The sequence below is a fragment of the Balearica regulorum genome, chromosome 4, assembly GCF_011004875.1.
Source record: "Balearica regulorum gibbericeps isolate bBalReg1 chromosome 4, bBalReg1.pri, whole genome shotgun sequence".
Lineage (NCBI taxonomy): Eukaryota > Metazoa > Chordata > Aves > Gruiformes > Gruidae > Balearica > Balearica regulorum.
This window is the reverse complement of record NC_046187.1, coordinates 15,979,339-15,995,519: the sequence shown is the minus strand read 5'-3', so window position 1 is coordinate 15,995,519 and position 16,181 is coordinate 15,979,339. Positions and strand designations below refer to the sequence as shown.

At 38.0% G+C, this 16,181-nt stretch overlaps 1 protein-coding gene across 3 annotated transcripts in view; it reads right to left on the bottom strand.

Moving 5' to 3' along the window:
• EDNRA (endothelin receptor type A) overlaps nucleotides 1–16,181 on the bottom strand; it is a 34,581-nt gene that overhangs the window by 9,494 nt on the left and 8,906 nt on the right. For all 3 annotated transcript variants that reach the window (XM_075751258.1, XM_075751260.1, XM_075751259.1), the window contains exons 3-4: nucleotides 8,984–9,111; nucleotides 1,142–1,340 (exon numbers count right to left, since the gene is read on the bottom strand). In XM_075751258.1, coding sequence (XP_075607373.1) covers nucleotides 1,142–1,340; nucleotides 8,984–9,111 — 327 coding nt within the window. The remainder of the gene's footprint in view (nucleotides 1–1,141; nucleotides 1,341–8,983; nucleotides 9,112–16,181) is intronic.

Genomic DNA, 16,181 nt, shown 5'->3' with positions numbered 1-16,181 from the left:
ATCCCTGCAGTCCATGTAACCCTACCAAAGTTGAGGATATTCCTTTGAAAAGCACTAATCATCCACACTTTTTATTTTCTAAATTTCCTAGCTCCATTTTGCCTTATTCTTCCCAATTATGGCCCAAGCCATGTTCTGATCCAATAAAAGGAGAAGTGCCAGATATTTAAAGAAAGGAAAATATGCAGTCTAGCACAAAAAGTTCTAGTCCAGAAAAAAATACGGAGTTTTCCTCAAGACTTAAGACCTTGCAGTATCTGCCTTCTCTGAGACAAAATAGAATATTACTCTGTTTTTATTACAGGGTGAATGGTGGCTGGTCCTTCTTTGGGTTCACAAAGAAAAAATTAAGATACCATTTTCACATTTTCTCAGTGTAAGGCCAGGTGGAAAATCACTGTCCCCCTGTGCAGTAAAGATCTATGAGTTCTGTAGTGACTACTCACCTGACTTGCTTTGAACAAGCTAATGTGGGTATTGGCAACTGTTACACTGCAGCAACACTCAGGATGAGGGCTATGAAATGTGCCAAAGCCTAGTGTGTCTCAGGCACTTCTCTTTCTCGAGCTGCTGTATCTAGATGACAGCTAACAGTGCCCAAGCTACCTAGGTTGGAGATGGGGTCTGTCAGATTTGTAGTCATGATTTCTTGTAAATGAAGGGATTATTCTCTGTTTGACGTTGTAAGTGCATATAGAATAGGAAAAGCTATGTTAGAGCATGTCCCCACCCTTTTCTTTGTCTGCCAAAAGAGCTGGCTACTGCCTGCAAAATGATGACTAATCATGGTAAAACATGGTTTTTGACAGTTACAAGCTCCAAGGTGTTATATCGAAAAATACAATACTTTCCAAGGCTCTGGCTACCCTGATACATCTTTTGATTGTACTTTAAGCAGGCCTAAACTGGAAATTTCTGTATTAAGAATCCTCAGTAGTGAAGAAATGAAACTGTTGTAAAGTCCCATTTCGTATCGAAAGTAGAGACAGTTCACTGTAAATGAAGGATCTTCTTTACACCACTATACATTAGAATACATTTTGCACATTAATGGGTGAATAAAGCATATTATAATCCAGTATCTTAACTGTCTAACCTATATATTGTGGATTCCAAAAAGAGAAGAAAAGATGTTACTTACCAACATAAAACTATTTGTAGCATTGAGCATGCAGGTGACATAACCTTCATCCTTGTATCTGAAAGGTACCACAGCAAAACCAATTGCTTCTGGAATAGCCAGTATGAAGGACAGAAGCCAAATGGAGAAAATTTCAATAGCAGTGATCATAGGGATTCCAATTCCCTGAACACGGCTCCAGGATGCAACTGCTCTATACCTGAAAAAGAGAGGCATTATTTTCCAACTTTCAGTTTCTTCCTTAAATTCAAAGATCTTGGTTCAATTTTATATATCAGGTAAAATCCTAAAGCTAACATCTTAGACTTGTATTGCTTGGTTTTTCTGCCCATTCCAGGGGCACATCAAGAGGGGGATGGCAGAGAGCTGGCTGCAAGGGTGTGTGTGGAATTCTGCTATGTGGACTACACTAATGGCTTCTAATTAAAGTAGGCAAGGTTTGTGAGCACAGACTATATCTTTCACTAGATCAACTGACGTAACAGAAGAAAAAAAGCTTCCAGACACAGAAGCCATTCTAATAGATATAAACCAGCTATCTTCTTCAGCTACCTCAGCTGTAACAGCCGTGTTGTCCGAAGTTGTCAGCTTCCATGCAATGAAATAATGTGAAAATACTCTTCATTAAATGAAAATATATTTGTTCTATTTACATGATTTGATTTTAAAAGTACTGGTTTTATGCAGCATATTCTGTATTTGCCTTAGACTACAACTGAGTGCTAGTTAGGACTGTCTGACAGCTATCTCAGCCTCTGCATTGCCTTTCTGATGAGAAACTGAAGTGCATGGCTAAGAAGTCTGTACATGCCAAAACCAACATATGTTCCCACTACTTTATCCCTTAGATAGCAAGTTTCTCTGTAAAAAGTGGAATTATTGAAACCTGCTTTTCTATGTGTATGCATCTCATAACTGTAACCTTGGTAAAAGGTGAGAACTCTTAAAGAAGTTTCAAATACAGCCCATGGATTTCTCCCTTTTCCTCTTCCTCTCTTTACCTTCTCTGTCCCTCCAATGCCGGAGGATTCTTGTTACCACGCTGCAGCCTTTCCCCTAGTCAAGGAACTGAGAAGATCTTTCTCCTCTACTTGTCTGCCAGTTTTCAAGGAACTTGTAGAAATTTATTAGTTTTGAGACCTCAACCTCTCTATTAGCTCTGGTCAAGAGGTTCAAAAATTATTTGGAGAAGACTGATCGGCATACAATACAGAGTACAAACCAGTCCATAAATAAAATTTTCAGTGGCAGACTTAACTGCACTAGACAAGTTACTTAGCATTTCCAACAATTTAGCAAAGACAGTGCTATATAAAAATTATGGAAAGAACAAATATTCTTTTTGATCTCGTAATAATCTGAAATGCATGCTGGAAAGGTTGCTGTCATTGGTGATGTAACAATTTCTGAACTGCTTGTTCTACTTCCCCAAAATAATAGCAACTTCTTATTTGGAATTACAGTGCTACTTGGATATATCATGGCATCCACTGATGAAATTGTTCTTCTTTAATTGAGGAGGAAAAAAGGTTGTTCATCTGCTTTAAAAAATGTCAGAATAAGAAGTCACTGAAGCAGATTATAAATTGTAAGGAGCTGTGTCACTTTACTGTCCTGACTATGGCAAGTATTCTTTTCTTCCTCAGACATACCCTCATCTTCTGCCCCCTTGAGTCCTGGCAGATACATTTGGATATGTGCAGCTGCCACCTCTATTCTTGACACCTTTCCAAGGCACGAGCCAAGGTTAAGTTTTTCAGAGAAAAGCAAATGGGGCAGTGATTTTAGTTGATGACAGCAGCTGACTGGAATACAAAAGGGCGTAACAGCAGATACAAGAAAGGTGAAAGGTATGGGGAAAGGAGATGCCCTCAACAGACCAGGAGGATACAATTTGTAAGTATGTAGGCTGTGAGTTGCAGGGATGGGTGAGCTTTGGCAAGGGAAGGAAAGTACAGGGGAATTTAGATCAGAAAGCTTTAGGTTGGAGGATTAAGTTGTGGAAGGATTAGAGTGGGATGGTAGAGAGGTGATTGGAAGGAATACAGAATTTTAGCGTGGGCTTAAAGGCTCAGGGATAGCAAGGGTTTAAGGAAAAGAGTAGTTGAGAACTCTGAGTTAGGATGTTTTGAGTGTATGGGGAAGTATTGGATTTTGAATTTCTGAGATGGAAGGAATGAAGAGCTTCCGATGGGAAAAAACATGTTAAGGGATATAGGACCTAGGCTACAGAGGTCAGTAAAATTTAGAGTTATTAAAAGGCATCCTTACTCCTCCTCTAACCAAGACACTAATTTGGGATTCACACACACAAAATTTCTTCTGATTTCCTGTATCATACCCCCTTTTTTCTGGAAGTGTGCTTATTAACAGGATGGAAGACTTGTGAATTAAATCCCCTGTAGCCTCGATGTTAAGAGGAAGGAAGATGCGTGAATGCAAGATCAGGCCGTAAGCCCCTCACAAAAACTTCAGAAAGTGTTATTACAGAGCATCACTGGAAGGCGTCAGAGCCTTGTGTAGAAACTTTTGCTTTGATATCTATAGCAATATCATACACAGCTTAGTCACAAGTGTACTACAGACAGGTTCTCAGCACATCATTTTAACAGAAATGTATATATAAAGATTTTGAACATACTAAAGCAAACTATATTTTGGACTGGCAGATTAAAAATAAAAACATCTTCTAAAGGCATGCTTATCTTCAAAGAATATCAGAAAAGAGGGAAGCAGTGGTTCACTCATGGGGAGGAGGTCTATGAGATTGGAATTCTGAGAGCATCAAAACAAATAAACTATACTGAGATAATTGAGAAAGTAAAAGTCAGCATAATATCTTCTCACACATATTTATTCATATTAAAATTAAAATTTAATTTTCAATAATTTGTGATCCTCTTATATTTCATTTTACCAAATACAAAATTTTGACTTTAATGACTAAATGGTATATTCGTAGAAACATAACTTCTCACACGAATACTCAAATATTTGTGAACTTTGGAAATTTAACAATCAATTCAAAGTTTACTTTCTACTGACTGTCAGTTTTACAATCGGTCCCATCAGCTCCACAAGGTACATGATACTATCTCATTCTTGACTGAATTATGTTCTTACCAAACGAGAGCCTGTAGACCGTAGATATTTTTCAAGTAAGAAATGTAAAGTTTGTGTTGTGCCACCTGTGTAACTTTGTAAGTGACAACAGATGGGTTGTAAACTGTGAATCCAGTTCTTTCCTTTCTTTCCTTTCCTTTCTTTTCCGTTCTGTTTGAGTTACATTTGCTTTACACATGAGAAGATCAGTATGCACAGCAGTAAGGATCCTGGATGTATTTTATTAGCATTTTTTTTTTCAGTTCACAATTCAAATAACTATCAGATAATGAATTATTGGCTGAAGAATTTTATGAATGGTTTCAGCTAAAGTATAAGAAGGTCAGTAATTCAATCAGAAATTACTGAATGCGTATTAACCTACAATTGCTTTGTCTCTTTAGTCACTGCTGTAAGAGTGATTTAAAAAAGAGTGGTAGTATAATTTTTCAAGTGAGCGTTCTGTGAGTTATGTAATATATAGGATCTTTGTCTAGCCACAAACCTCCCATAATTAGGAGTGGGAAAATACCGCAGGGTTTATTTCCCTCATATTTAGAAAATATAGGGTGTCTGCCAGGGAACTGACATAAAATGCATACATCATGCATTACATTTAATTCTCCAATCTAAAATCTGTGTGCGTATGTTTTGTCTTACTTTTCTTTTTTCTGTTTGTTTCCCTTTTGTCTCCAATCTTGTCTAAAATATTAATTTCTTTTCAAGGTCATTTCCTTTTCTCTGTTTAATGTTGTGGTTCCTGTTTTCTCTCCTCTTTTCATTTTCTGCAGCTCATGCATGTGCTGTTGACTTTTGTACATTGTGCCCTTCAGTTGCTCTCTCTCGTCTGTTTTCTTCTCTTCCCTCTTCTCCCATTCTTAGCTATTTATTCCAACTTGCTTTTCATGGACTCTCAGTCCCTCCTGCTACTTATATTTGAAGATACACAGTATTTAAGGACAAGGGATCATTACATCGTGAAGTATAGATACATATACTTAAATATTTTCCGCTCCTATCTAGTTATAACTTGGTAAAGCATTTCTTTCAGAAGGACATCCTGTCTTGATCTGAGAACATTAAGAGCAGGACACCTTCGCCTTTCCCTGGTGGTTTCTTCTTGTAGTTAATCACCCTCATTGTTAAAAATTTGTGCCTTGTTTTCATTTGGAATTTGGCTGAAACCTTGTTCTATAGATTCTTATTAAATCTTTCTTTGCTAAGCTAAAGACCCCATGTATGTCTGATACATCGTGTATTTCAGTACTTGGGTATTATATTTAAGTGGCTTCTTAAGTATCATTTTTGATAAGCAACAAATTGAGATCTACAAGGCCACTGAGTAATTTCTGGTGCTTTTCTACTCCCTCTCCATGATGTCATCATTCTTTGGTAAAGAATAATTTTAGAGCTCTATTTAGCCTTCCAGTATTGGTCTCACTAATGCAGCATGGTTGTGGTTCTTGCTGTGGCACAGATTAGTTTTTGGAACAGTTTGGATGAATTTTACCATAGTGGTATCTAATCAGAATTTAAAAAGAAAATGTATTGTGGGCCTTATGAAATGAAATCAAGGAGTATATGAAAATTAAATCATGGGTTATAGCTTGTCCGTGGACTGTCAGTCCCTCATGTCAGCTGTCTTACAGAGCAGATGCTTGTGTTTCCCTATTCCTTTTGACTGCATTAGAAAATCAGTGGGTCAAATAGCCCACTAGTATAACATATTTCTGTTCTGCAAGTATCATCAGCCCTTTATAAGAGGGAAAAGCAATACAGAAAAGATAAGAGACTTGATCAAGGACATAAGAAGCAGTCACTGTCAAAATTAGTGTCAGAATAGTTCCTAAATGACACTATTGTTGCTGATACTGATCTATTCCTCTTCATTGTGAGAGATCACGGCTGTTCTTCATTTTAAAGATAGCCAGCAGTGTGTTGATTGCAAAGCTCTTAATACAATAAAGTTCTTAGAGCTTTGTTTTAGTGGTAAAATCTTGACTTACCTAATACGCTTACTGGAAGTTGGGCCAGATGGAAGTACCTACCCTGAGATTACTGTTCTATGCAATTTGGTGTGGAGAGAAAGCAAGAAGAGGGTGTATACATATTAAATGAGATCCATATCTTCATTCTTCTTCTTAAAAACATTTCTTCATCAAAATCATTATGCCCAAGACGTAACCAAGGATAAAAGCTCAGGAAGGTAAATATCCTTCCTCTTAGTCACAGTCAAGCACTGTTTAGAAAAAGAATCAGACTGTCCTCATCATCTTGACCTAGAGTTTAAAAATGCCTGAGAGGCATCTGAAACAAAAGTGAGCTTCCTCTGGGGTGAATGGCTGGTTTGGTGTTTTCTGTCGGTCTCTTAAAACCCTCTCCACATGTGAGTGGACATTGTTCCCCTTGGGCATGCATGGTTAAACCTTAATACACTGTCAGTGCAAGTCACTTTGTGTGAGGGGCAGTAGTAATGAATAGAGTTTCACAATAGGATGTAGTTAGCACATAGAGCAGTCTTTGTAGGAAAAAAATAATCTTGTTCCAAATTAAGGCTGTAGTCTGCAAGAGGGTCAGAGAATCAACAATTATCAAAGCTATGGAGCTCTGAATTCATTACACCGATTGAATCTCTCTTTTTCTATCATCTATCTGGTAAAATGCAATTCCATATATATACACCCAAAATAACTATAAATGAGATAGTTTTCACAGCTTTTTGAAGAAAAAAAAAACAACAAACCTTCCCTGTAGACCAGAAACAGTCCAGCTGTGATGGCACACAATTCCATATTTACTCATTTTCCATACTGAAAATCAAACATTAGCTGATGTAGAATTTTGTATTAATGTGAGTATACCGTTCCCAGTGCCCAACCTAACTTGTTGAAGGTGCTCTCGGAACTTAATTTCATGGTAATTTAACCTAGATTCACTTCATGTTAGCCAATACCAGAATCTGGCTGTATACATCATACAATCATAGAATTACAGGATGGTTTGGGTTGGAAGGGACCTTAAGGATCACCTAGTTCCAACCCCCCCTGCCATGGGCAGGGACACCCTCCACTAGACCAGGTGCCCCATCCAACCTGGCCTTGGACATTTCCAGGGAGGGGGCATCCACAGCCTCTCTGGGCAACCTGTTCCAGTGCCTCACCACCCTCACAGTAAAGATTTTTTTCCTTGTATCTGACCTAAATCTACCCTCTTTTAGTTTAAAGCCATTATCCCTTGTCCCATTGCTACTTGCCCTTGTAAACAGTCCCTCTCCAGCTTTCTTGTAGGCCCCTTGAGGTACTGGAAGGCTGCTATAAGGTCTCCCCAGAGCCTTCCCTTCTCCAGGCTGAACAACCGCAACTCTCATCCTGTCTTCTAACACACATTCTCTGCAACCATTTACTACAGTAGCACCAGATGGTAAAGAGTATGTCCTTGGCAAAGCATGTAAACTGGGGGAGGAAATTAATAGTCTGAGTCTGATCCCATACAAGACTTTATACTCAAATGGAAACATCATTTAGTTGTGAGGATGAGAAAATCAGTGCTTGTAAAAATATATACATGCATATATAAAGAGGTAACTTCAGCTGAGTTACTTCCAGTTTATGAAAATGTAGCTAACAGTAGGACTAAATCTAGTGAAACTGCATTGGTCACAACTTACTTAACAAACTCTGTTTCATATGTGCTTGATCTATGATTTATTCCTTAGAGCAGTCCATGGGATTGTATTTTATGCTGGGCAGATATTGTGTGAGAAATAGAATTCTTTTTATAGTTCTCAGACTAAAAAATAGAACACTTGCCTGTGTTACATTTTTTTATTTCTAGCTTCAGCTAATGAGTTACTAATACAATAAGGGACTGTATTTCAGGTATGGATACTACTAAGTTACTCATCTGCTGCAAACCTTGTACATCAACTTTTAATGTAAAACCAAACCAAGATTAATTTTAAAGTTTATCTTACCTTTGCATCACTCTACTAACACAGAACGTATTTTATTTATCAATAATTCTGTATCAGAATTACTGATATTTTGGACTAGAACATGATCAAGTAAACTCAAGACTGATAAAAATAGCTTTTACAGAAGTGAAGTCTTCATCTGCTATTGCCTTATATGTATGAAGAAAAAAAGCATAAAAGAATAATGTTCAAAAGCATCTTAGCTGTTGTTCTATCAAAAAGTTTATGTATCTTCCTGAGCACTTTTATCAGAGGCAAAATTTTCAAACTATCAACATCAAACTATCAAAGCAAGTATCCAACATGTTTTTCAATAAAACTCACTTAGTTATAAAAGTTATCAAAATAAACACTGTAATTATGATCCATAGGCAGTGAGTTGAAAAAAAAATATTTTTAAGACTAAAGATTATGATCCTGTTCAAATACAAAACAAACATGAGGTCATATGAAAGAAAGAAGGCTAAATATTGAGTCAAATCCCAATAATTTTTTGTCTGGCAAAGGCAACTGAAATAATGCTTTACTAGAGCTTTTCAAATACCTTTAAAAAAACTGTAAAGTTCATTAGTCACATGGCTTCATATTATACTCTGAGGCACAGATGTGGTGCTTTGTTATAGCCAGGATATCAAAAAACAGAATGTAAGTTACATCTATACTGTAGATGTAACTGCCTGCTAAGACGACCATACTGAGTGCTCCCAGTTTTAGGAAGACTGCAAGGGCAAGAACAGTGTCTGTCAAAAGAGTAAAACATACTGTACCTGTCCACACTAAGGGCACAGAGATTAAGGACTGTGATTCCCACCGATGCCTTCTGTATAAAGGGAAGGAATTTGCAAAGAAACTGTCCAAATTCAGAATCTCCAAAAGGCCACTTCTGAGCAAGGAGCTAAAGAGAAGATATAAAATAATCAGAATATTTAAACAGGAACTTAGCCAGTATGTAACAATTGTAATTATTTCTTGTCTTAGACATAGTCATTGTAACCTTGAATTCTCCATACCTCAAGCTTATCCTTAGTACTGAGTGAATCTGGGAAGTAACTGCTACTATAGAAGCACAGAGGGTGAAAGTTTAAACTTAGGCATTGACCTTGTACCGTTGTAATAGTAACTTGCCTTGTTAAAAGATTTTTTTATTGTGCTTCAGCCACCAGTACTGAATAATGAAAATCTAACTCAATCCTGTCATAAATGGTTGCAATTACCATGTCCCAGAACCAAGCAGTCAAAGCATAACTCACAGTTCATAATGAAATAACTCACAGCCAAATTCTCATGCTGCACGCAAGTAGATTCTTGTCATTGTAAATGTACCACTATGTAACATGACAGTTTTCACTGCCAGATCCTTAAGTGCCTGGAGAAAATATTGTACATGTATAATTTGTTCCATATTACATTGTAAAGGACTACCATCATACATACATGTGGGCTGTGCTAGAAGGCAAGCGAAAAACATCCATTTGGAAAGACGTGAATGAGTAGGTGGGGTATCGGTATTTGATCAGTATTTCCAAGGAGACATTTACATAACAAATATGAATACATTGATTCATGTGAATAGTTGTGAATAATTAGCATGTAAACAGTAATCTTTATAGCTGTAACTGTTAAAGCTTTGAACAAGTATACATACAAAATATAGGATACAAAATTATTCAGGATAGTCAAACCTGCGACTGACTGCAGAATCACAGGTCTCCCTTTACTGGGGGCCTGGCAGTAAAATGACAGATTACATTCAATGTAAGTATACGTAATAAGTGAAAAATTATTAAGTCTATACAAAGTACTGAGCTCTAACTTAGCTGATTCCACTCAAGAAAGGGATCTTACAGTCACCACGAATAGTTCTTTTGAAAAACAAAGTCCCTAAACCTTCTCACCTGAAGGGGAAGAGTGCACTACTGCTTTTTTAATCTTCTTCCCTAAGTCTCTGCTACTGAGCTTTTGTCGGGGGCAGGATACTGAATAAGGTGAGCTCTTTGTGTGCTATAGCCCAGCAGTTCTTATGCTCTTATCAACTGTTAAAATGGTTGTGTAATAGAAAGCATTAGATTTGAAAGGAAAATATCAAGTGCTTGAGCCAAATATGTAACTTTGTCAACATCCTTATAGATGTTGTATCCCCTATATAAAGAGGAGGCACATTTTTAAAGGCAGTAATAATAATTGTCTTACTGGATAATGAAATAATTATTACTACTGTGCAGCAACTGGGTTTATATTAAGCTTTACCGAACAAAGGCTAGAACACAGAATATTTTGATGCTACCATCTAAATTTGAAGATGTTTGTATTTGCTTCAGAGGAAGACAGCAAATGATACACTATGGAGTAACAATTATAAGCCAAACCCAAGCTTTTGAAAGTTTCTAAAACCTAATTTTGCTGAATTTTTGAAGATAGTCAGATCCAGACCTGGGACTGTTTCATAGAAATAAAATAGATTTAGACTTCACAACAGTTTCATTTTCAAGTGCATGAGAGAAACTGATGGCGCAGCAAGCATTTCCAATAAATGCAGTATGTGTGATGTGCCACAGTTTAGCTGCCCATGGGCAAGAGCGCAAAATGGAAAAGAGAGAACAAGGAACTATACTTTCATCTGCACAAATGTGCAGGGACCGAAGCCATTGCATTCTGCATGCAAAAATTAGTTGTCCGTTTCAATGATACGGCTTTTTCACATCCTCTCTTTTTTATAGTCATTCACCCCAATGCTAAATTACTTGTGCTTTTTTTCCCCCAAATAATACGTCAAAAATGCTGGAAGCAGCTATGTACTACATGCTGTCTGTGTCTCTCTAGGACCATATTCATATTGTCATTTGATTACTTGTATTTCAGGACAGATTTTTACAATTCATAGCTTTCAGCCAACTAGGTGTTAATACTATGAAGCAAAATTATGTGTATGACTGCTTGTTAAATAGGAAAGGTGTTATCTGTTAGTTATATTTTTTACTGGATTTTTTCTTTTCCAGCTGAATCACAGAATCATAGGATGGTTTGGGTTGGAAGGGACCTCAAAGATCATCTAGTTCCAACCCCCCTGCTACGAGCAGGGACACCCTCCACTAGACCACATTGCCCAAAGCCTCATCCAACCTGGTCTTAAACACTTCCAGGGATGGGGCATCCACAACCTCTCTGGGCAGCCTGTTCCAGGTTTATCACATAAATGTGGTTCCATTTGCTCTTGTTCTGTTACTATATGTTGCTGTGTGTTTTCTCAGATATTGAGAACTCTTGCCTTCTTCAAGGACAACTGTCTTATTTACCATAAGACCACAGCAGAGAAAGTGCAAGCAGCTTTGCAATGATATTCCAGTTTAGGACAATCATATTTGATGAAAGCAAGTTCCCCTTGTGCCAGAAGGCTAGGGAATGGATCACTAGGATGGGTGATTTTACTGTTGTCAGTACCTTCAGTAACAAAGGCAATGAGATTATGCCTGCAAGCTGTTGATTAGTTCCTCTGATTTTATCTGTATTTATAGACTGAATGAAATACAGTGAAAGCTCCAGCAGAATTATTTTCTAGATAGATTCGGAATATTATAACAAATGTTTCCAGGGCATATTTTTGTCTTTTGCCTAGAACTCTTGCATGGGGCTTTAATTTATGTTGGGGCTGCAGAAAAAATGTTGTAAAAGAAGGGCAATCTGAATTGATGGTAATTCTCCAACCAGTTGTAATCACATGGAATTTCAGCTCCAGACTCTTTTCTGGTTTTGGGTGAAATCAGAATAGTTTCCAGGCACCACTGGGTGAACGCTAAATTATAAACGGTACTGCCAGGGAAAAGAGGCCCTAGTAGACTTTCGCCAATCCCCTGTGCCAACCAAAGCCCCAAAACTGATTTATCAATATAAATCACAGTTTAAAAGGCAACTGAAAGATAGTCCCCTATTCATTTATGCTCACTGACTGTGGTTGTGGCGTATACCCAGCAATGGAAATGTACAAGCACTTTGTAGTGACTGTGAAACTCTGTTACTACAAGGCAAATATTAGCTTCAAAAAGAAAAGTGTTGTACTTGAAAAAGGTTCACTAACTCATGACTTCTCACAGGGAAGCTTTATCATGGTTCCAGCATCTACACATCTTCCCCACACCCCAGGAAGCTCTCCTTTTTTAAGATTAAAAGTATTTTATTCCTTTTGTTTCTTACACTTTTCCACTAATTCAAGTAACATCAGTACCAAATCATTAGACATTCTTTTCAAGTTGATTTTAATAAAAATCACTGAGATCAGAATTAAGTTATTTGATTTTTAAGATTAACTTTGCAACCACTTCCGTGGGTATATGCCATTATCATTCTGCATTAGCTATGCATTCATTACTTCCCCTTGGATCAGGTGCCAGTTATTTCTTCTGTAGATATTTTTAGTTGGCAAATCTTATCCTGTCTTTGGTTTTACTAATTTTACATCAAAACAAGTCTATTTCCCTCTGTTCTGCCCTAGTTGGGTACAGAAACTTCAGAGGGAAATAAGACGTTTATTTTGTATAAAAAAAGGGCCCAGGAATTTAATTGAATTAGTCCTGATTTACTTAGGTACAATATAAGAACTGGGACTACTGGCTCCGTTCTTCCAGTGCTTTTGCATGTTTTAATATACAAACAAAATGAGTGTAAAATTTTAGTGGATTACATTTTCTCTCAAGGTACAAGGATAGGAGGAATCCGGCTGACTATCCCAACTTGTAACTGAGTTCTTCATGAGTTAGTCAAATGGATTGTGCTTTTGCAAACCCACTCACAAAATCTCTGAGGTTTCAAAATAAGACATGCAGCAAAGGAAATGTACTTTTCTCCTTCTGTGGTTTGAAACTTAGAGGAATATTTCATACAGATCAACTGTAGTGCAATTCCTGAGCAAGAAAAGAGTGTAGTCAACAGCATATTTTTACACTGAAATCAGAAACCAAGATTTTAAGGTTCTACTGTCGGTCTTAAAAAACTTCAGCAAAGTGACCAGACAGCCACAGCTTCCTTGAGCATCCCCCTTCTTTGCTGCTTTATATGGCCTCTCTGCCCTGACGCTGCAGCTTGTAACAAACAAGACAGCAGTGCTGAGAACATTCCTTTGCAATGATTTTTAAATGTCACTCAGTTGATTTGATTCTACTGCTGTTACTATTTTCTAACCCCCATTAGTATGCTAGCTGATGTACAAAACACAGATAAACTCCCACTGTGCATCCCAAGCAATTTATATATAGTCTAAAGGAGATAATTTAATAATCCAACTACATGAGTATTCACCAGTACATGCCCATGTGCATCCACAGTGTTTATCTAATACTAGGCTGATACTGTGTGTTTACAGGCAGATGATGACCCTGGAGCTCAGCCCAAAATAGATGGACTGGGTTAGGTGCTGGATATCAGCTGGCTCTGAGCTGCTCTATAAAAACTGCTTCGGTTCAACAACCACATGTTAATTGGTCCTCTCTCTCTGCCACATGGCATTGAGGATGAAAGCAAAGGTTTCATACCTGCCCTTTCCTGCTCTGATCTCATCCTAGTGCTCTAGAGCCTTCCTCTTCCTATATCCACTTGGGACCATTGTTGTGCTGACACACAAGATCTGTTTCCTGGAAACTGAACTGTGTTCCATACAGATACTGCTTCTCCCTCATGCTGCCCCCATGCAGGATACTCTCTGGAGTTTCATGGCATTTAAGTGCTCAATCATATTGATGGAACAACTGTGGCACAACCCTGGCAGTCAAGAGTTTCTGCTCTGTCTTCAGCAGGACAAATAGAAATACCTTCTTTATTCCATGACTTCTGTTACACTTGTGCAGTAATGGAGACGGGGACCAAACCAGCACATTTCTGTTTGTATAGATAATGTCTAGTTGTATAAGTGACCAACATCTGCTAACTGTGGAGTAGGAGTTGCAAACCTAGTGTATTCTGGGGTGATTTCCTTTCCTTGCAACATAGACCAGAATGAAAGGCAAGAGAAATTCCTCTGGTTTTGTCAGATCAGAACATCTGGTGTTTAGTTTGGTTTTTTGTTGTTTTTTTTTTTTCCTTTGGTGCTTTTTGGTTTTTTAAGGCTAGTTTCCTCTAGGAGACATTGAGCTGTCTTGGTAAAGCTCTGTCTTCAGTTGTGTTCTACAATTATGTATGCCCTTATTACTTCAAGGCATGGGCCAAATCTGGTGTTTTGGCAGGAATCCAGGTGAAATCTGACTGAACACAGAAGTGTCCAAGGTCTGTACCACCAGGCTGACTGCTTTAAGTGACCAAAGTTGATGATTCTGGCTGAAGTGTTCCTCCAGTCCCTGATCTGTAAGACTGGTTAGTTAGGAAGAAGGGTTGATTGAGTCCCCTGCTTGTGGTATTTGATTGTGGTATTTTGATTCTGTGACTCAACCGGGACCTTTCTGTCCCAATGAAACTTCATAGGACAAGAATTCACTGTATGTTCTCAAGCCTTTCTCTTCTTCCTGCAACCCATATATCCAAGAAAGAATTGCATTGCAGGACAATCCTCACCCATTTCTTGCTTGGGACCCACAGACTGTTGCTCATCCCACATACGTAACTCAGCTGTGCTCTACTACTTTGCTGGAAAGGGGGAGGGCTGTAAGGATAAGGAGAGAGAATACAGCCTGTCTCTAGGTATTCCTTTCCTTCCCGCTGCTGGAGTGAAAATCGCAACTTTGGGAAGGACAGTGAGTAGAGGAAGAGTAGAGGACAACAAAGAACAAGGCTAACCTTTATAATGCAGGGCAGAAGACCAATATTGGTATATCATGGTGACGTGATAGTTCAGGCTTCTGCTAACTGTGGTATCACTTGTTTTTTTCCTTATACTCAGATATATGATACTGCCATGGTAGAGAAGGCACACCGCATCACTTCAGCTGTTCTTTGCAGGAAATACATTCCTAATTTTGCTACAACCAAGAACTGTCTTTTTTCCACTTTGGGTGGATAAAAGATTGACTGTGTTTTTTTCTGGAAGGAAGAAAGGTTATGTGGGGATGCATGAGAACCATCAAAGACATTTTTTCCTCTGATTTGCCCTACCACAGCTTTTTCTGCTATTTTGCTGATCTTTGCCCAGCTGAGTAAGAGTTGGAGGTAGCGGAGTGTCTCATGCCATTTCATGAATGACTACAGTCTTTTTCTCATGCTTAGGCAGCTATAGAAGGGAAGGTATAGTTTTTACACAAGAGAAAATAGATTATACTTTAAGAGATCCTGAAAGGTAAGACAGCAAATACCCTGTTTTTGAAACAGAATGTTCTGTCTCAACTAACTGGTAAAAAAATAAATCCTAAGTTTTACATTCTTGTTAAAATGTTGATGTTTATTACAAAAATCTACTTAGCGGTAAAGCATTCCTAAGAACTCTAGACATATCCCTTGTGGTATTTTTGCTGTTTACAAAGTAGGATTAGTTTCTTTTTTGCTGTTCTGTGGTGTTGGCTAACTTCCCATCCTTTTAGGTAGACTGTTTCTCAAGCTGTGCTGCTCTTCTTCAGGGAAATGAGCTGCAAGGTGTGCTTATGTGCATGGTGATTTGTTGAAAAGCATTTTTTCAATCCCTGGGCAAAATACTGCTTTTGTTATTCTTCCAGCTGTGTTGGTTTTTGTGTGTTGCTAAAGAGAGTGACAAGATTGCTAAGAAATTACTGCAGAACTGGTAAACCCTGGATATACATAATCAAAACAATTCCTTGTTGTCTGTAGAGTTCAGCTGATTGAAAAATATGTTAGTAGTGAACATACTAACATATTCTGTTAAACCTAGAGCCTCTAGGTAGTGTACAGTATTACAAATCCACAGAACAGCGCAGCAGGTGTGAGATGTGAAATTGAAGATGAAGGAGGAGCTGCCTGTGCATTGAAGGGAATGTATCTCCCACCTCCCCATAGTACAGCCATTAGTTAAAGGCAGAGTGGATCTTGAACTAAGAC